We start from the raw sequence: 21,266 nt of genomic DNA on the forward strand, positions 1-21,266 counted from the left end.
ATGTAAAAATCTGCCTTAAAAAGAAAACTTACGCTTTTAAAGTCAAATCTTAGACAACGCATTAATAAATAAAATCGATTCCAGCTCATAGTTAATCGAAATATCTTCGAAGAGGAACCATCTGTTTTGAATAAATCTTTAGCGTTGAAGCGACTATTCCTCCTAACTCCAGCAAAGATTAAAAGGCCTAAAAGGGCTTCGATTTCTATGTTGCCTGTATAGGTACAGTCGCTATCTCTTGAAAAATTAGGTTTTATGAGATCAATATGTTCATTAGTACACTTTACAATACGATTTATAACAACTTCAGTAAAAAATAATCTCCAAACATCGCCTATTTCCTTCAAGTTTTTTGCAGCTTTTCTAGGCCCTGGCAGTTGAGTGACTATATTCCTAGCGAGACGTCTTACACGATTTGACGGAGCATCATTATTCCACCTAGTGTGTCCATCTTTACCAAGATAATATTCTCTACCATCTATCTCATTCAACTCCTCGTCCTCATTCAACTCCTTCATCATCTGCTTGCTCGGTATCACAACTTTCTACATCTCCTGCAACAAAGTCTTCAACGTCGCTGTCATTTTCATCCTCATAATCAGAAGTCGAATTTTTTTCCTCCAAAAGTAGTCTGACTTGCTCTTCATTCATTATAATATTAAAAAGAACCTGCAAAATAGTAAAACGTAAAAAAATAAGAAAGAAACAAAAAACGAAATAACTGCTTTAACTTCACAAAAAATTACACATATACTCGCGTCGGTCTCACAGACCAATTTTTATAAAAATCACCAACACTCCTGTCTAGTGCAAACGCCAAATCAACACTAATATAGAGCTTGCAAGAAAACCGGAAGCTAGCAGTAAATTCAACTTTGTAGAGTTTCTGGAAAAACAAAAATTTATATTACGTAAAATCATTTTCTCGGTCTCACAGACCAACGCGCGGGTATAGGAAGGTTAACTTGTGCAACGTGCACAAATGCTCAGTTAAAATGCGATAAATCGATGTTGTTGAGGCATTCAACTCTGATTCCATGAATTTCCATTTCTGATAAATTTACAAACAATATCGACGGAGTTTTCGGTGATTACTGATTTTAGGCGGCCCGCATGTTCATTGTCATATATGTGCTCACAACCATCTCTGAAACGTGTAAATCACTCATGAACTCGAGGACGAAATAGGCAATCACCATAAACGTTTTTCATAAAATCAAATAATTCGCTAAACGTTTTACGGATTTTAAAACAAAACTTGATGTTAGCTCTTTGTTCGAAACTCATTCTTGTACCGATCACACAAACTTACTGACACTTTAGACGCAATAACTTCTGTTCCACTAAATCGAATGTCGCCAAGCTTTCACTGGAAGTCAGCTAGGGATGTAACTCATTAAAAAGATGGCGCCATCAAAAATAGTGTTATGACACCAGACTTGTTTATTTTGGACTTCACCGTGTATATATGCAGGCGTAAGTCTGTACATGAGTTCGAAAAATCACACCCATTACATATAAAGGAAACGTTAAAAGATTAAAAAACAAATAATAAGAGCAGCAAATTGCTTACAAGAATTTCAAATGTTCGTCACTTGATTTATTGCAAAATTAAAATATTTATTTAGATGGGGGTTTTTTTTTCTTTCAATATAAAATTAGTCAGAATTATTAGTCGAACGGAAAATTTGAGTAAGAAATTATTTTTTACCACATAGTTTTTGTAGTAAGTAACTGGTTTATTGAAAAAGTAAAATGGGATAACAGAATTAGATTGATTGGACGTGTATTAGAGGAACTTAAGAGTTTAATCCTGCCCTAATCCATAAATTTTTGCACATATTTACAAAACGGATTTAGCTCAGCTAAGTCAACACATGCACAAATGCATGTAAAAGTATTTGTGTGTATCATTATATTTTAAGATTTTCCATGCATGTATCCAACAGGGATGTCAATCCCGTGATATTGTAATCGGGAGGTTGGTGTGTTTTGAAGTCAAGTCAAATTTGAAACATCGAATTGATAGAAGTAAAAACTTGTTTATTACAAAACAAAACCGCTTTCATTTCCCAGGCATTTTTGACGTGATAACGTCTTATAATTCGATTTAGCCGGCTGCACGCACGAAAAAATGTGTCGTTACCTTGCTCATTTGTCGTTACTTTGCTCATTTGTCGTTACCTTGCTCATTGCCGTTACCTTGAATGAACTGCAAGCGAAAGCGCGGAACGAACGAAGCAAACGAACGGCAACGTTCGACATCTTGCTCTCTCCTACTTAAGTGAGCGTATATATGTATGTATATGCGCATATGTACATATATAAATTCACGTATTTGTATTTGCATATGCCTTCTTCCTGTGTGCATGGTAATGAACCATTTCTCTGTTGAGAATAGGACGATGATAGAAAAAGTAGGAAATGAAAGGGAGTGTTTCGAGTGTAAAGTGTCTTGAAAAAGGCAAATCGATGATGGTGCCTCCTAGTGTTGTTGACTTATTAACGTCTGATGCACAATCGAAATTGAAGATATCTTTCATGAATTTGATAAATGTTTCGTCATTTTTCACGTTTGTGTAAATGTAACTTGACCTATTCCATTGCAATTCCATTTACCCCCTCCCCTATATCCATAAAAAATATCTATCAAACAAATAAAATTAAAATTTTGTTTTGAAAATTGCAACCCTTACATCAGTATTTCCTTATGACGTTATCACGTTAAACTATCGTCAGTAAACCGACTTTACAGACAACCTCTTTTTTTAATTTACTTATAATCGTTCAATATAGTGTAAATTGGTTTGAATTAAAAACTGAATAATTAATATTTATGTATGCATGTGTAAAATTCAGACGAACAGAGTAAGCTTTTGTGTTTTTCTTATTTTTATTTTTAATTATTTAATCATATGCATACATACACGTGTATGTGCGATATATGTTCTTACAATTTGCTCAAAAACCTTATTGAATCGACAGGCACTGTTCTGTGGCTCGAATAAAAAATTTCCGTTTTTGTTCTGCTAACATCTAGAATTGAATATTGCCAATTTAGAAACCAGTGTTGGTTCCTCACGAAACGTATTGTATAGTGAAAGCCAAGAGAAACTATGCTAAGGAATATTATATACATTGTATGTGAACGGGGTTTATTCTAAATATGTAAACATGCACAGGTTTTTTGTGTAATTTAATTTAATTTTTTTTTCTTCATACCTTATTATGATACTTTCAAAACTAACTCCTATTTCGCGTTCTTGAATAACACAATTTAAACAATTACAACTTTAAGATTTGTCTGTATGAGAAAATATTTATTTGATACTTAAAATCAATTTACCATTAATTATTATTAGATCTTTACTTATATTAAATAAATTATGTCCAAATATCCCGAAACGCCGGGATCAAAATTTTCCGCTAATATTAGCATATCTAGTCTACACTAAGCTTGTTTCAAGTAGGACGTCGTAAGCAATGATGTTTGTGTGTGGCATGTCGTTTACTTTAAAAATAGTATAGAAATTTGTCCCATTATCGGTCACCACTCGACAGGCAGTGGTAATCCTCTTAGTGCATTTGTAGTGTGAAAAATATATTGTAAAATCATCTACATAAATCATAAATTTAAGAATTAGTATATGCTTAAACAGGCTCTTAGAAATCCCTGCGACATTTTTATTTATGTTTATGTCAAAACCTGTTATTGTGTTGACTATCGATCCTTTCCATTTCAATTCAACCGGGCTATTCGGGTCATGTTCTTCGATTTCGATGTAACTCAAATAAGTTGCTCTCTGGTCAAAATAATGAGACACGTATTTTTTTGTTCGCCCGAAAAAATTATTTTTCAAGATTTATCGGCAATTTTGTTTTTCGTCTCAAAATCGATTTTTTTAATTATATTTTTTTTTTTAAATGCTCATAACTTAGTCAAAACGGAACCAATTTTAATGACTCTGCGTTCAAAATTATCGTCATTACTTGCACAAGCGACCTCATGTAGAAACAATTGCAAAAAAGTAGTTGAACATTTTTCATTTTGCAAAAAAAAAAAACAAATTGCAATTTTTTCGAAATTTAATATTTCAAAAAGTGTATTTTTTTTTAACTTTTTCCAAATCAAAAGGTCATCTCAAACTTCTATTGAGTTGAATGCCCAGTAGCTAAAATGAGTTGTTTTTAAGTAATGAATTTTTGAGTAAAAAACCTGTTTTACTACTTTTTTGCTATTGTTTGTACATGAAGTCGCTTGTGCAAGTAATGACGATCATTTTGAACCTGGAATCATTCAAATCGATTTATTTTTGACTAAGTTATGAGCAATTAAAAAAAAAAGTTTCTTATTTCTATTTAGGCATGATTCTCCGCCTGACCAATGGATTAGCTTAGTGAGATTAAACAAATCGAGGATAACTTCGGGGTGAGCTCATTTGGTTTTTAAGAATAGAAAAATAAATTGAAATACAGTGCACTCGTAGAAAACTTGAACATTTTTTCTTCTCCACTGACTACTTTTTTAACTCGGACAAAAGTTTTCTTTCATTTTCTAGGGAAACATTAGAAACTATTTGCCAATATACCCACGTCAGTTTTAGAGTTTAACTCCAACTAGCAGCTGTTTAACTTACACTGTTGTTATAAGCGTTTTTTTCATTTCACGGCGGCATATTGGATACACTTTTTACTAGTTTCGGTACGTTTCTTGAATGCGCCATACCGCCGGCTATTTTATTATGCTTGCATCGCTTTTTATTGATATTCTCCGAGCTATTGCGCGGTTGAGATTCAATGAAATTTGTTATTTTATGGAATGATTTGTACAAGAAAAATGTAGTAATTAAGAGAGTAAGTGTAGAATCTGATGAAATGAATAAATAAATTAAGATTATATAACATTCAAGGACTTAAACAATTCTGGTCTTCATTCGTTTGAGTTTTCGAGTGTCTTGCGAAACAGCAATGGTGTGATATATCAAATTGATTTTGGTTTTGTTTTGAAGTCACATTAAAATGACTGTGTCAGCTTCACTGGAAGTGCTTCAAAGGCTCGCTGAATTATTTGAAAATTCGATACTAAACGAGCGACGTTATTCCGGCAATAGCGACTTAAAAGTTGGATTAGAAGATGCCCAAAGTGGTTGGCTTGTTAGCGTTGGCCGAGTATACGTCACGTAGGTTCAGAGAAAATAATCGAGAGATGCCAAGCCGTTCAATTTGTTCTACACGATTTCGAGCATTGAATTGCAGTAGTAGTAGTAGTTGTTGTAGTATGTAGAATCATCTTGCTTGTACTACAGTTTGCGTATGGGACAAGCCCAGTCAAGTATACCCGCCTAAAAGCGGAAACTATTCGATTTTGATCAAATTTACTGAAGACTACAGAAAATTAATATAAAAAATTATTTAAAAAAGGACAACAAATGTTAAATTGCTGCCACGGTATAGGGACTCGAAAATTTCCTTTTTTGCTCAAGTATTTCTATTTTGAATTGGAAGTAAATAAGAAAATGTAAAGAAATACAAATTTTGTGTATAATTTTCTCAGTGTTTTTCGCCGAAAGGGCGGGAAACATTTTTTTATTTTTAATTTTTTAATTTCGACTTTTTTGATTTATATCCTATTCTATGTGATTATGCTGCAATGAAAGTTTCACATTTAAAATGGTATCTAATAAGTATGGAGAGAAACGATTTCATAATTGACTTTTCGCTAGAAATAGAACGAACCCGTTTTGATTTCCCTATTTCGATATTTTAAGAAGTGTTTTGAAAGTGCTTCTCAGTTGCCAATAGTTGTGTGAAATATGTAAAAATATCGAGTCGTTTGAAAGTGAAAAATGTGTAATTGGCGTTATTTTTTGATATCGGACGTTTTTGGTGCGAAAAACTCTGCAAGTAATAGAAGTACCAGCTGGTGGTAGCAGATGAAGAGGAAGGCCTCCTTGGCCTCACTGTGCCCAATTGGCACCGGTTAGCACGAGAAAGAAACAAATGGCGTGCTTTGTTAAACTCGGCCAAAATCGCGTAAGCGGTTATCGCGCCAATTAAGAAGAAGGAGAATAGAAGGATACCAGTAGCGCAAAATTAATCATCCAAATTTGTTTTTCGATAACCTTTTTACTATTGTAATTAAAAAACATTTGTCACATTTCTCACTAAAAAAATATTTTACTTACAGGGTGCTAACAGTCGAAGTCAAGAAAGAGAAAACTCGGAACATTTTATTGTTTTTCATTGACTTTTCGCCTTTGGAAGCCAGGCCGCTGAAAAATGTGAATGGTGTTTATGGTGCCAATACTGTAACAGCTAATTACGTGCAATTTTGGTTTCGTTGATTCCGTTCAGGTATTTTTGATGTTGAAGAAAGTGTCAATACTGTCCACAATGTCGATAAAATCACAGAAATAATTAAATTTGATAGTTGTAGCATCACCCAGGGGCTAAAAATCGACCATAAAATATCAGGTCAGTCCATAAGTTCGTGCGTATTTTACCCATAATTTAACTTTTGAACGATTTTTGCATACAAAAAATTATTCGCGGAATATAACACAACTATTTATATTTTCTTTGATAAATTGTGCATTCAACAAGTGATTCTAATCGCGGATAGAAGCACGTGTTGTTAAAAAATAAAATGGAATCTTCGAACGTGTCACTTTTGTATTTTTTTTATAAAAGTGGTAAAAATGCAACAACTGCTACTGCAGAAATAAACACAGGATACCATGTGGTAACTGCGTCGTGGAGGATGCCCCGCGCGCTGGTCATCCTGAAGTATTTAACTCCGACGCCTTGATCGAACTCGTGGAAGCTAAGCCAAATTTGACTGTCGATATGATAGTTCAGAGGTTAAATTCATCGCATAGAACAGTTCACAGGCACCTGGTTCAGTTAGGAAAGGTTTCAAAGCTGGGAAAATGGGTTCCGCATAGACTTTCCGTCACCAACCTTCAGCAGAGAGTGAATGTGTGTTCTCAGCTTTTTTTTGTTTCACCACGACAACGCAAGACCTCATACCGCAAGGCAAACATTAGGCAAGCTAAACGAGCTCGGATTGGAGCTAATGCCACATCCGCCATACTCTCCGCCCCTTGTGATTATCACATTTTCCGCGGACTTCAATCCCATATGAGTAACAAGAACTACTCCTCAAAAGAAGCTATAAAAAGGGATATCGAAGCGTATTTTGGCTCCAAGGTCAAAAAATTGTTTGAGCAGGAAATCAAAAATTTGCCTGAACGTTTAGAAGACATTGTAAATAATGAAGGAAAAGATAAACGGACGAACTTATGGACTGAATAATAGATTTCTCTTTGCCTAAACTAATATTTCTCCCAACCTGAGACTAGCAGCAACACTGGAAATATTAGCAGGTGACGTTTACCAATGGCAAATACGAGGAACCACCCAAGGGACCAAGTACTCTGTCGAAGATCTTCTGCAACAAGTTGTCATCCATGGAAGATCTTCCACTCGTATGTAACTACTGTATAATTTATGAAAACAACTTCCAGTTCTGTAAAGAGTGGGTCTATGAAAAATATAATTTTTCTAGAGGTATATTCGTAAATGAGCTATTTAACCGTTCTGACTTCTATTCATTCCAGTTATTGGAGCCGTCGATGGTACAGATTTGCACTTACTAAATTATGTAGAAGTGAGCACATACATTTGAGAAGAAAAGAAAACATAGCTTTAATGCTCTGACTGTAAGTATATACGAGTACATATTTTATGTATGAAAAAACAATCACTTAAAATCATAAATATATTTCAAATTTTAACTTACTCTTTGTTGCGGTTGATAGATGTGGAAAGGCAAAACGAGAGCAAATGTGCTGTCGAACAATTTCTATAGAGCATTCTATACAACCCGACAACAACATTTATTGCGGCAAACAAAAGCTATACTTGACACACGTTTTTGATTGATTTCGAATTATGGAAAACCACTCAAAGTCCGATGATGCCTATAAGACAATTTTCCTAGGCGTGTTGATGCTTCGTCGAATACTTTTGGAGGATATTCAAACCAAATAATGGAAATTTTGTTTGTTGACACAGCGGCTGAGCTAAAAATTTGGCTTCGTCCTTGAAGATGATTTTTACTCAAAAAAAGAAAAACAAAATTTAATAATGCCTAGGTAGGTAGGTAAAATGGTTGAAGTGCCAGTCACTCGTCAAGTAGCACTGAATCGCCGTTTGGATACCAATATGAGACCTCCAACAGGCAGATATATACAGCCAGCCAGAACTGTTGTTATGATGGAGAAGATTGATTGGATTTAGGTTGGCGCACTGCCCCAGGCTGTCGAAGAAAGCAGCTTCCAGTGACATTAGTTGTCTAGCTGTCAAACCCGGACATTTACAGAGAAAATGCTCAACAATCTTCTTCTCTGAAAGGTCCCGACAGCTTCTGCAATGGGGATTAAATGGTAACCCTAGCTTTTCAGCGTGTATGCCGATCGTTCAGTGACCGGTAAACACAGCCACGAGTTTGAAAATTCAATGGCGAGGAGTCCAAAGGACTTTCTGAGTTCTTCGTATATTGTACTGGGGCCAAGGGGTTTTTGAAATAGCACATGATGCGCTTTCCTGAGAAATCATTTGTGCAGTTCTCATTTAACAACTGTCATGGGGATGCTAATGACTGGGTAGGAGGTCTCTGAAGCCAATTCAGTCCCCTTCCTGGCAAGCTCATCAGTAATTTCATTTTCCTTAATAATGCCTTTTAATAACAAATATTCGCAAGGGAATTCAGTAAGAGGACCCACGATAAAAGTTGCAAACCTTTTGAATATTTTGATAGCTGGATATTTTTTATGACGTCGCTTTTTGGAGAAATTTTTTTTTACTAATATTTTTATGTGCTCATATAAGTAGGTAGTGTGCATTCATCTAAGTACAATTATTTATGCACTAGAAGCGTGGAAGGAAGCCTTCTGCTGGACTCCATCGAAGAAATGCTGTGCCAAAAATTAAACTTAAAGTCTTTTTTTTCTTTTTTAACGAGACTTTGATATTTTGAAGTTTTAAAAAGCAGCAACTTGCTCCTACAAAAATAGGTGATTGAAATCATTTTAGCGGTTTTTCTAAAATCAGCTGCTGTTACATGGCTCATGTGGGTGTGGATGGAAATTGAACGTTTACCTTCCATTCTAACTTATTTTTCACCTGATTGTGCATATAAATAAAGCTAATCCGAAATCATAAATATGTTTCGATTCATATAATATATGTACAGGTGTATGTGTGTGTGTATATGTGGGTTTCTACCAAATCGGCAGCACTTTACAATGCTACACGCCCAACACATGCGATATCAGAGTTTTGCACGAAAAAGTTAACACAGCAGTTTTCTTGCCATTTTCATAGCAACATGAGTTTGCACACATACATCCACATATACATATTTACAATAGCAGCAACACCGACTGCAAAGCGATTGAATGGCGCGTAAATGCACCTGCGTGGAAACTGTGAAAACTTTATCAAAACAGCTGGAAGCACACACAAATCCAAAAAAAAGTAGACGTTCACACACACCCACACACACACACAATTACACAAAAACCACGTCATAATAATAATAATAATCCACAGTGTGTCCAAACCAGCAACCAAAGGATAAACCAACGACCAACAACCGACAGACCGACGAACGAGCGAATGGATGAAGTTGCCGGTAGCTGCTCAAATTGAACAAGTGAAAAACCGCAACGCAGCGCAACGAACTTAACAACGCAACTACTGAAGCGAGTGCCGTTGATCTGCTGGACTTCTGTGCTTCAATTTTAACTTGAGTTCCTGAACGGTGGCTCCGGTTTTACAGTTGTGCTGTGAACGTTTGTCCAGCTGGCCGATTGCCTACCTGGCGCATTTGTGGGACTTTGGGCCGCTTTGCAACGCTTGATTGCATTCGCTGTGTAACCGCTGCTCAGCAAAGCTTTTCTTTACTTCATTTACTTGTATTTCATTTTGATTGTTGAATTTGGTCTTCTTGTTGTTTTTGTCATTCTTGTTGGTGTTGCTCAGTCGTCGTTTTTGTTGTATTGTTGGTTTCTTTTTTTTTTTTTTTGTGGTAGAAGAAATGTTAAGGGATTTATTTTTATTGTTTATGACTCCACCATCTTTTAGTTGGAGCGAAGTGAATTCAAGCTTTTTATGAGGTTTTCATTTTGAATAAGTTTCTCAGTTATTATAGTAGCGCCCTTGAAGGCAAACGTTTCACTGGACTGAAGAAGGGAGATAGTAGAGTAGAACGCAAAGTAGGGGTTAAATACTTATAAAAAAAAATTACAACCTTCGCTTTTTACAATTACAACAGTGAGCGCCTGCCTTTGCGTGAGGTAGAGGACGAGAAGGATTATAAGAAATTTGTTAGAGTGGGAGTAAATCACAAACTTACTGTGCGAACTTAATGACGTGCTTTCGGACATGGGTCGCCATGAACGTCGCTCACCTGCTGTGCGTGCCCGCGGATAGATGACGGTTGAAAGACGGAAACTTGAAGGCGTGAACGTAAATCCTAAAACAAAGTGTATATTTTTAATTAAAACGAAAATTAATAAAGTTTCAAGTGTTTTTCTGCGGCGATTTAAGTTACTTGAAAGAAATTTAGATATTTAAAGGGACAGCAAAGAACGAACTTTCAGCGTAGAAAATATGTGCATTCTGTTTGATACCATTCTGTTGTTTGAGAAAAAAAAAACTAGTTAATACTAACGATTTTTATCAACAAGTCACATTATAATATTCATTAAATAAGTAAACCCTACATATTTTAAGTAAAGTCTGCAAAAGTCATATGCCAAAGGTTATTCATAGCGTGTTTCTCTCTAAAATTAAAAGAAATGTACAAATATCTTTATTGGTCTATTCGAAAAAGCAAACAGTCCCCTTATTTATGGCGCACGATTTTATTCATCTGACGCGCGGTTCGCTTTGCAGTAGCACATACTGTTAACCCGCTTTTCAAGGCAACGTTTTCTGGCTCTATCTCATCAACAGCTTGCTCGATATTCTCCTTAAGGGCATGAAACGTTAATAGATTGTTTGCATAATATCGGTTTTCGCAACACCCTACAAAATAGTCTAATGGCGTCAAATCGCTGCTCGTGACCAATTGATAACGCCGAGGTAGCTGATAACACAATTATCAAATTGGCTCGCGAAAGTTCAGTTATAGAGTGAGGCACCTTCCTGATGAATCGGAAGATCGTCTAAGCCCATGCTTTAAAACTTCCAGCCATAAAAATCGTATATGATTCCTCTTTAGCGCTCTGTGGTGACTGAAATAGAGTTTTTAGAAGGGTGTGGGTTTTCCAATCTCCAGATATAGCAATTTGCTTGTTTACAAAGCCGAGTTGGTGATCATTCTTAATGTTTTTGACTGAAATTGTTGTAAAATTTCAATATTGGAGTTTGCCGCAGTGCCCCAAAGTTGAATACCATATGTCCATACGGGTTTTAGAACTGCTGAGTATAAGAGCAATTTCCTTTCCACAGAAACTTGGGAAGGACGATTTAAAAGCCAGTAAAGGTGTCTGATCTTAATACCAAGTGCTTTTGAGTTTGACGTTGAGTTAAGCTCGCCTAATGCCCTTTGGATGATCCCATTGATCGTATTATGATACAGTCCTGACGCCATTAACACCACATCATCAGCGTACGCCACCGCTTTTACCCCACCTCTATTAAGTTTTGTTAAGATTTTGCTAATAACGCATAACCAGAGAAGTGGAGACAATACTCCCCCCTGTGGGGTGCCTCTGTGGACCTTCTTGGTTATACTGATATTACCCATATTAGCTTTGATGATCCTGGTTTCTAGCATAGAGATGACCCAATTACTGATGTAATTGTCCACCTCTAAGTCTATCAACGCCCGTTGGATCGCATCTGTACTAACATTGTTAAAGGCGCCTTCTATATCCAAGAAAGCCGCCATGGTATAATGTTTGTTCTCGAGAGAGCCCTCTATTGTTCGGATTACCTCGTGAAGCGCCGTCTCCGTAGATTTGCCTTTAAGGTACGCATGTTGTGCAGTAGATATACCAGAGCTCTCCAAAGAGCTTCTAAGATATATATCCAAAAGTCTTTCAAAGGTTTTTAACAGGAAAGGCGAAAGACTGATTGGCCTATAGTCCTTCGCTGATTCATGTCCCCTCCTGCCTATTTTTGGAATGAAGACGACCTTGACTAGTTTCCAACTATCTGGAATATGACCTAGGTTTAAACACGCTTTAAAAATTTCCTCTAGCCATGGTAGGATACAGTCCAAGGTTTCCTGTAACATCTTTGGGATGATCCCATCTGGCCCCGGAGATTTAAAAGGTGAAAAAGATTTAATTGCCCATGCAACTTTCTCCTTTGTAATTATTTCTTTTGCGAGGTGCTGTGGATTATATTGGCTCCGCCTGATACTTCCCCTCCCACTTTCGTGGACGCTGCACCCCGGGAAATGCGTGTTTAGCAGAAGTTCTAGCGATTCCTCTGTCGTAGCTGTCCAAGTACCATCAGGCTTCTTGACCCAAGAAGTCATTGAATGATCTTTGGACAGAACACGGCTAAGCCTGGCAGAATCCGTGGTGGATTCGATTGACGAACAAAATTCGCTCCAGCTCTCTTTCTTGGCGGCCCGGCCCTAATTGCCTTCTTGTACTGTCTCTGACTCTCTTTGTACAATTGCCAATTTCCTGTCGAGTAGCTGAGGTTAAATGTTGATCTAGATTTTTCCCTTAGTTTTGAGAGCTCACTGCTCCACCAAGGGGGATGGGATATTTTGCTAAATTTTATGGGGCAGGACGTTTTGTAGGCCCTACTAAACGCCATCTCCAGTGTTGTGACCCTACTCTCAAGGTTTTCGGTGAGAGTGATTTTGTGGATGGGAATCTCTCCTATCCTTTTATTGACTATGTTTCTGAACCTTTTCCAGTTGGTTTTTAGTGGATTCCTATACGGTAAGGGCGGATCAACATTATGATCCAGATCGTACAGGATCCAGCTGTGATCCGAAAAATACCTTTTATCAGAGACCCTCCAATTGTCTAACCTTGCTGAACTGTTTTCAGACATTAGGGTAACATCGATCACTTCCTCCCATCCCCTGAAGTACTCCGTACTTGGAAAGGTGAAAGTGGGAGTGTTACCCCTGTTACATACCGACAAGTTAGTGTTAATTATGAAATCATAAAGAGACTCACCTCGGTCGTTTGTTTCGGAGCTTCCCCATAGAGCATGCCTTGCATTGGCATCGCATCCAAGAAGCAGGGTTTTGTTCGGGTTTTCCTGCCATGTATATAGAGGCAAGCGTTATTCTGACTCCGTCAGTGGCTTCCACCTCAACAGCCGTCACATCCTGTGAACTATATAATGGAATTAAAAATGTGTTTAAATGTTTTTTAGCTATAATACATGTTCTGGGATTACCTTCTATCCGTTTATAGTAGATATTGTAGGTTTTCCCAGTGAACCCTTTCACCTCGGTGCTCCGCACTCAAGGTTCCTGAATTATTGCGATGTCCACGTCCTCCTCCGCAGATTAATTTGGACAACCTTTAAACCCATATTTATTGGTTTCCTTTTTCGGACTCGGCGTCATCTAGCTGCATGCCAGTCAGCAGTTCGTTGGCACCAAACGACCTCATCCTGCTCCTCTTCCGGGTTTGCAGAACGGAATATCTTCAGCTGGGTCTTCCTGATCCCAAACAGAAGTTTGTTTCCCACTTTCTCCAGTGGTTCCAGACTCTCTTCTGTAATTAGAAGGAGGAATGACCTGCTGTGCCTTTGCGGAGCCTCCGCTTTGATGATCGACCAATCGGTCATCGGCACCGAGCGATTATGCGCCTCAAGGTAGGGGATTAGTTGATTGGCATCAAACTCCATGTGTGGTACCCAGATGCGAGCCCTCGGCCTTCGTGGAATCTCGCTAGCCGGAATTAGCTTGAGTTTCAAGCCTTCCCAGCTCTTCTGGATTTTACCAATCACGTTTGTCAAGAAATGCAGTGAGAATTGGTCATCGCATTTAATGACTCGGTAACCGCGGACTACCTCCACCGAGTCGAGACCTGGTGTTTGGCCCTCCGGGTTCGCCATGACATGGTCAACGACTATGCGAGACAACCGTGCCTCAATTTCTGACCATTTGTCAAGCACTGGTTTTCCGGCGTTAGAGGTTTCGTCTATCAATGCCATTTGGAGATGGTCCCGTGCCACCTCACTAAATCGCTTGATAGGTTTGAAGGCAACTGCACCCTGATCCGATATCTTGTGCTTCTTTGTTACCTTCCCAGTTTCGTCATGTGAGTGGTTTCGTTTTTTGACATCTGTCCTGTTGGCGGCTTGGAATGCCAAGTATTCATCAACCACCTTTTGACATCTTGCCTTGTCGGTCTCATCTTTGGGATGAACTTTACCTTCGGTCTCGTTTTTCCGAATCCTGCCAAGGATAGCGAGAGACCTCTGGAAAAGTTTATACCTCGAGGGACCTTTATTACCACGATTTTGCCCCATGGCTTGAGCGGATGTTATGGGTTGATTTATAGTTGTTGGCGTACTGTGGCCCACAGCTTTGCCCTCAACTGTTTCTTGGCTGGAGGCCAAGAGCTCATCCTCTGAGGGTGACCCCGTCATCTTCAGTTCGTCCTTGCTTGTACGTCTTGTCCAATTGTCTGACTGTTTTTTAAGTGCGTTCGTCAGGGGTGTTGGCGAACTTTTTTTCTTGTGAGGTGGTACTACCTGGTAAACACTGGTCCTACGCTCATTAATTGAGCATGCACATAAGCGCATTCGTATGTATGCACTGCGAGTGGTAGTTTTAAAGATTTAAACATTTTTGCAGCAAAATTATGTTACTTTTGGTATTGCAAAGCAAAAAGAAAAGACACACGAAGAGTTAACGGCGACGGTCTGCATTTGGTTTGCATTCAATCAGCCTCCCAACCGCACTGCCTACCGAGCCCACTGCAACGGTCCAGCCAAGCAAAGCTAAGCATGCGAATAAGGTCAACAACATTTCAAGCGCATATTAAAATGCTTGGCTTCGCTGTTGAAACGCGTGAAGTAGAAGAGGGGCGAAAAAAAGAGGTAGTGATGAGACAAAGGTGAGAACGGTGGGTGAGGTAGCAAGAAGAAGGAACAGCAGATCTGAGGCACATAAAACGGACAAGTGGTGGCACGGCGCCGGCAACAGCAACATCAGCAACATTGGCTGCTGAAAAAGAAAAGTCCTGTAAAAAAATTTCAACGGCATACAAAGCGGTGCCCAAAAATATGCAGCATTGAGTTGAAGGGGGACAAAAAAAAAGAAAAAAAAATTGCGCGACACGTACGCCAGTCGGCAGCTGTACGCTAAGTCAGTGCAAGGCACGCAGACATAGACGCAGACAAATAAATAAACTTACTTACACAGTTACATAAACATGCCAATGCAGACATTCATACAAACAGACAGCCAAAAACTCTAAAGCAGAGAGATGCAGCACTTGCACATTCACACTTACACACACACACTCGCCAATGCAGACACATTTGCAGAATGCGCTCAAGAGTCGAGCAGTATTACGAAACGTTTGTGCAGCAGCCATTAGTAGGTATGTGCGTCTGTGTATATATGCGCATAAATATGTATGTGTATATAATAAACACCGAACAGGAAATATCGAGTAAAAGTTGAAAACCATTAATTATACGTCCCGTATGCGCTCGTTCGGTAACTTTTCGTTTGTAAGCGTCTGCATGTTTTTCGGCAAGTGTATGTGTGCATATATATGTGGTTATTAGCGATGTCAATACTGTGATACTGGAATCTGGGAATTCCGAAGTGCCATATTTTTAACTCCCGAAAAACTCGGAATCAATACGCTTCTTACGAATCATATAAAAAGTAGCTAGGAAATTTTCTTTTACCTGTAAAATTTCGATAACATTTTTTTTTTTTTCATAAATTGTTAATATAATATTGTACTTTAAGAATATGTCAAAAAATTTTTAGAACGTAAATTTAAGTATTTCTTATATTATAGATCGTCAACCGTGAGGACTCTATTCTTTGCGTTCGAGGTATTGTTACGTTGCCGACTTTAGACGCGTTTTTCTCAAAACTATATCTTTCGAATTGGCGTACGTGATAACTCTAAAAGTTACTGACCGATCTCCCTGAAATTTTGCACACACCTTTCTTATGATATTTCTTTCTATGTGTTTCAAGTTTTCGAAAATTAAAAAAAAATAATTTTTCCGAAGCAAAAATAGTAGGATAATTCGCCCGAAAACTCATTTTTGTTTTTGAATCATTTTATTCCGCGAATTTTTTTTCCGTTTATTGTTAATTCATATAGAAATTATGACATTAATAAACAAAAAATATTTTTTTTGTATTCAGGTCACTGACGCCGATGCTACAATGCCCGCCGATGGAAGAATTGAGTGTAAATTTAAATGATGAAAATAAAAAAAATTTATAATTTTTTAATGTATAAATAAACTGTATGCCAATTATGAAAAAAATGTATTTACTTCTTCATTTTAAATAATTTTAACGAAAATCAGGAGATATATAACCGTTTACAGGTATCTGTCCGCTTAATGAAGGAATGCTTACTACTTTCGGCTTATCTTCTACTTTAATTGTAGGGGATTGAAAACTTAATGAACTTCCTTCAATCACAAAATAAATTTGCATACTTTTCATAATTATTTGAATCGATCTTTTTTCGACAGATAATGACACAGTTAAGTATAGGGTTTTTCAGTAAGAGCACTTCAACTTTTGAACTTTTTTGAATAAAACACAAACGGTTTGACTTTTTTAACTAATTTTTTTTTTTATTATCGAGTTTGAACATATACATTTAAGTATAAAATTCGATTTCTTTTCCATGACCACCGCGTGCACGTTTTACGAAGTCCAATCGTTGAACCCAATTTTCGACCACTCTTTTGCATAAATCGGCCGAAATTCCAGGAATTTCGCGTTCAATATTGGCTCTGAGCTCACAAATCGTCGCCGGCTTGTTACTGTAGACCAATGACTTCACATAACCCCAAAACGGGACGGCTTGTTAAATGGACCGTAAAATGGCCGTAAGGCTCTTAAAGTAACAGCAACAGAACTATTATTTTCATAAAAAATTTGCACGATTTGCAATCGTTGCTCAAGTGTGTAGCGTTCCATGATGAAATGTATACCAATGAAGTTTACAAATGACAAGCGAAAAATAAAAAATATTGCGTCGTTCGCCCTCCCTATCGGAAAAAAGTTGAAGCGCACCTATTGAATAACCCTATATTATTAAATGCATACAAATCGAACGATTGTCTTTTGTTTTGTTACTAATGAAATACCTTTCACTTGAAATAAAAATAAAATGTATTCAAAATCCTTTTATTTATTATTTTATATCGTAGGAGACTTTCTGAAAGAATATTGATGGAATGTGTTTTCGACTTAAGTTATTGCAAATCCCGTGATCCCAAAATTGTAATAACACTATCCCGAATAAAATGACATCCCTAATTCATATGTAGGTACATATACGAGCATGTATTTGTAAGCGCACGCTTGCACTGATAGCTGATGTAGCTGTAAATTTGTACACTCGATTGCTTCGATGTAAATGTTACGTAACTATGTATGCATATGTGTGTGTGCGCAAGTCTAGAACGCCTCTTTTTCTATGGTTGAAGTCAAATACCATAGCCTTTCCTGAAAATTCCCGCCAATAAAAAAGGAATGGAATTCGTAAGGAAAATCATTTTAAATGCAACCAAAGAGTCCATTAATTTTTGGTGTAAATAGAAAAGGAATTCGTTGGTGCAGCGTAGCTAACGGCGCACTATTCAAGTGGTATTTTGGTCTATGCGGAACTTGCGCTTAGCTTCATACGCATATACTATTCGACAATTGAAGATAATAAATACGACGTTTAATGGATTATACACAAATCGACTCTTTAAGTCATTACTTCGAATATTTTTTTTAGATAATCAATGAGAGAAGCAAAGGCATATTATATCTCATTATGATTAATTATTTTGATATATATATATATGAAAAAAGGCCTAACCCTGGTGACTTTTATTGGAAGTATGGAAAAAGGGACTATGTGTTTTTATGCACAGTTTGATGAAACATTTTTGTTTAACGGTAATCATCAGATGATTTCAAAGTACCGAGATTTCTGAAATAATGTCCTCCAACTGTTTGGCGGAATCGCAGTGGAGGCATGGACTTCATAAAAGTATTTCGGAATAGAAAATATAGAATATATGCAGCTAGATCTTGCATATATCACTCGGCAATTAGCCATATCTGTCCTCTAGATAAATTTCACAATGCTCCTCCATAATCCTTATGTTAGGAATCCTCGTCTGAAATATTTTCGTCATCCAGTGGCCCTAAGAAGATCTTCCTGACATCACTTCCATCGTCCCTTCTTCTAGTTGCTAGCCACGCAATTAGCTTTTAAGACCGCAAATTATCACTTAATAGAGACAAAAAAAAAAAAATTAAAAAATTTAGTGCACTTTTTGTTACAGTAATATATGTATATGTAACGCAAGTACTAAATGCAAAGATAGCCCATTATTAAACATTTTTTGTTTTTAGGGTTTTGAAGTTATTGTAATCACGGCGCTAAATTAACTTCCGCGAAAATTTCCCCTAAGAAGTGGACCTAACAGTTGACAACAATTACTTACATTTTGTGCTTCTATAAGTGCGAAACAAAAACAAGAACATACATACATATAAGAGGTGTATTCAAAAAATAAGGCGAAGGCTTCAAATTACGCGGGCTACGTTTTCGATTTTCGATTGTTATTTTTTTTTTTTTGTATGTTGGTACACTCACCTTGAAGATATGTTTAAGGTTTTAACAATGTAGCTTGTTTAGTTTCTTTGTGAGAGGCATAAATAAGACAAGTGTCATTCAACAATTCCTGAGCGATGCTCATGCGACGTGGTTTTTGGTCAAAATTCAGCAATATTGGAACGAACTTCACTGCCACACACTTCATGCCTGATATTTTCGAAAATATTGCATGAGTTGAGTAGGTCGTCCAGAGCAAACGTCGTCGTTCACATATTTTTTACCTTCTGTGAAAAGCTTGTACCACTTGTAAACATTTTTTTGACTCTGAGTACTTTCACCGTATGCCACTGTCAAACTTTTCAAGTGTTTTTTAGCACTTAATTCCATTCTTTACACAAAATTTGATGCAACTTCATTGATCCATTTTTTTCGATAGCAGAAAATGGCCAAGCATGCAAAAAACTTGTCTTATTAATGTGTCTCACAAACAAACTAAAACAAACACTAAACATCGACCATATCGACCATGTACTATCATAAAAATGTACTAACATAAAAAATAATAAACGAGTGCCGAATGTGCGTAGCCCGCGAAATTGAATACGTTCACGTTATTTTTTGAACACACCTCGTAATGCTTCAAACGAGTGGTTTCAATACCATTTTTATGGCGTGCGTCTTGATGTTGTTCCACAAATGGAGGGACCTACAGTTTCAAGCCGACTCCGAACGGCAGATATTTCTTATGAGGAGCTTTTCATGGCAGAAATACACTAGGAGGTTTGCCATTGCCTGCCGAGAGGTGCCCGAGGGGTGCTATTAAAAAAAGTGCGTTTCAATTGGCGGAAAGAAATAAAGTGCCAAACAAATTTTCGTTCCTTAAGCAATGTGTAGGGAAAGTTTGGCTGCATGGATTCCTGCGCAGGCACAAAAAATGAGCTTAGTTTTCGCTCTCCAACTTCAATATATATGAATAAATTCCTTTTTTGATGTAAAGCGATTTTTTTTGGGTAAATAAACCATTCAGATTGACTAAAAAACATTTTTCTACAATAATTATTTAATTTTTTGATTTCAGTTGAGCTGCTCATGCGTTACCGTGATCACCGCAATCCTCTTCTAGAAACCGCGTTTGGGGGGAGGGGCGATATCAACAATAAATAATACCATTTTTTAAAATAAAAACACCAAAATATATTCCTCGAGAGTTCCGCTTCAGTATGATATAGGTATGCCTCATTTGAATAAAAGTTCTAAAACATATTTAAAAAAATTGTGACAATCGTCCATTTTTTCGGGCTCACAAGGCATATATCCCCTTAAGATGGTCTCAGTTTTTCTATATTATCAGACGAAAACGATTATATAAGAGTATATTTTGCAACAAAATGTAAGGATAACTCAATATCTGTTAGAAAGAAAAAATATCGCTTTTTCATTACGATTATTTTGGCAGAAATTAATATCAAGGCAAAATGGTGCCCACAATACCCGACTTAACTCTATTACACGGATACAGGTAAAAAGATTTTCAGCCAAAAAATTTAAAAATATGGAGTGCGGTTGTTTAAAAAATTCTAGTATCTACTCTTGTTAGTGAAACTGACCGAAAAAAATTTCGAAATTTTTTGAAACCTGGGCGGTTTTAACAAGCAAAATGTATTTCTATTATAAGTTGTTCAATGTTGTAATATTGGGTTGGGGAAAAAGATGAATGCCGCTAGAGGCCATATATGGTGAATGCTGTGGATGCTCCAGCAATTCGAATTTTAAATTGAATATATCTTGCATAATGGTTTTAAGAGGCAAACCATATACAATGTTCTATAAGATTTCATGTAGTGAGATTGAGGATTTTAAATCAGTTTGTTTATTTTTATTTTGCTACTATTTTCTTATTGATATTTTACTTATTTATTCTTATTGTTGAAGTATTTAAAATATTATATATTATACAAAAAATTTCATAAAAATAAATTGGTTTGTCTTAATTGAGGTCCTTTAGTTAATGTCTTGTAAATGTAATATTTTTACTTGTTGCTGACTTTGAAAGTGGTGCAAGTCATTTTGAAATTAATAAAGGTATACATTTTTGCTAACCACTTTAAAAAAAATTTTCACAGTATGGATTTAAATCAATTTAATGTGTAAAAGTACAAGACTAGTGCAAAAATATATAAGTAAATGTATTCATATTTTTAATTTGATTATTCAAGTGCAAAACCTTAAATGTCTCCATATAAAATTAAATACGCTTACACTACTCTCAAAGAAAACGCCTTATATGATTGTACGTACAATTGCCTTTTGGTTGCATTTAATTTAGCTGCGATAAATTGATATCCCTAATGGCATTTCCATGTCTTTAGTTAGATTGGGCTCTCGAGCAAAGCGTTAGTTAATAAGCAAATATATTTGTGGCTCATGTCTTATATATTC

At 36.8% G+C, this 21,266-nt stretch overlaps 1 protein-coding gene across 1 annotated transcript; it reads right to left on the reverse strand.

Annotated features, from left to right (window-relative positions):
* Nucleotides 1–501: 501 nt before the first annotated feature.
* On the reverse strand, nt 502–14,646 carry LOC128857561 (uncharacterized). Its single transcript, XM_054093313.1, has 2 exons — nt 13,741–14,646; nt 502–669 (listed from the first exon to the last, which is right to left on the reverse strand). The coding sequence occupies exons 1-2, from the start codon at nt 14,644–14,646 to the stop codon at nt 502–504; spliced, it is 1,074 nt and encodes a 357-aa protein (XP_053949288.1).
* Between the last annotated feature and the right edge of the window lie 6,620 nt (nt 14,647–21,266).

Source organism: Anastrepha ludens, chromosome 3 (assembly GCF_028408465.1).
Source record: "Anastrepha ludens isolate Willacy chromosome 3, idAnaLude1.1, whole genome shotgun sequence".
Taxonomy (NCBI): Eukaryota; Metazoa; Arthropoda; class Insecta; order Diptera; family Tephritidae; genus Anastrepha; species Anastrepha ludens.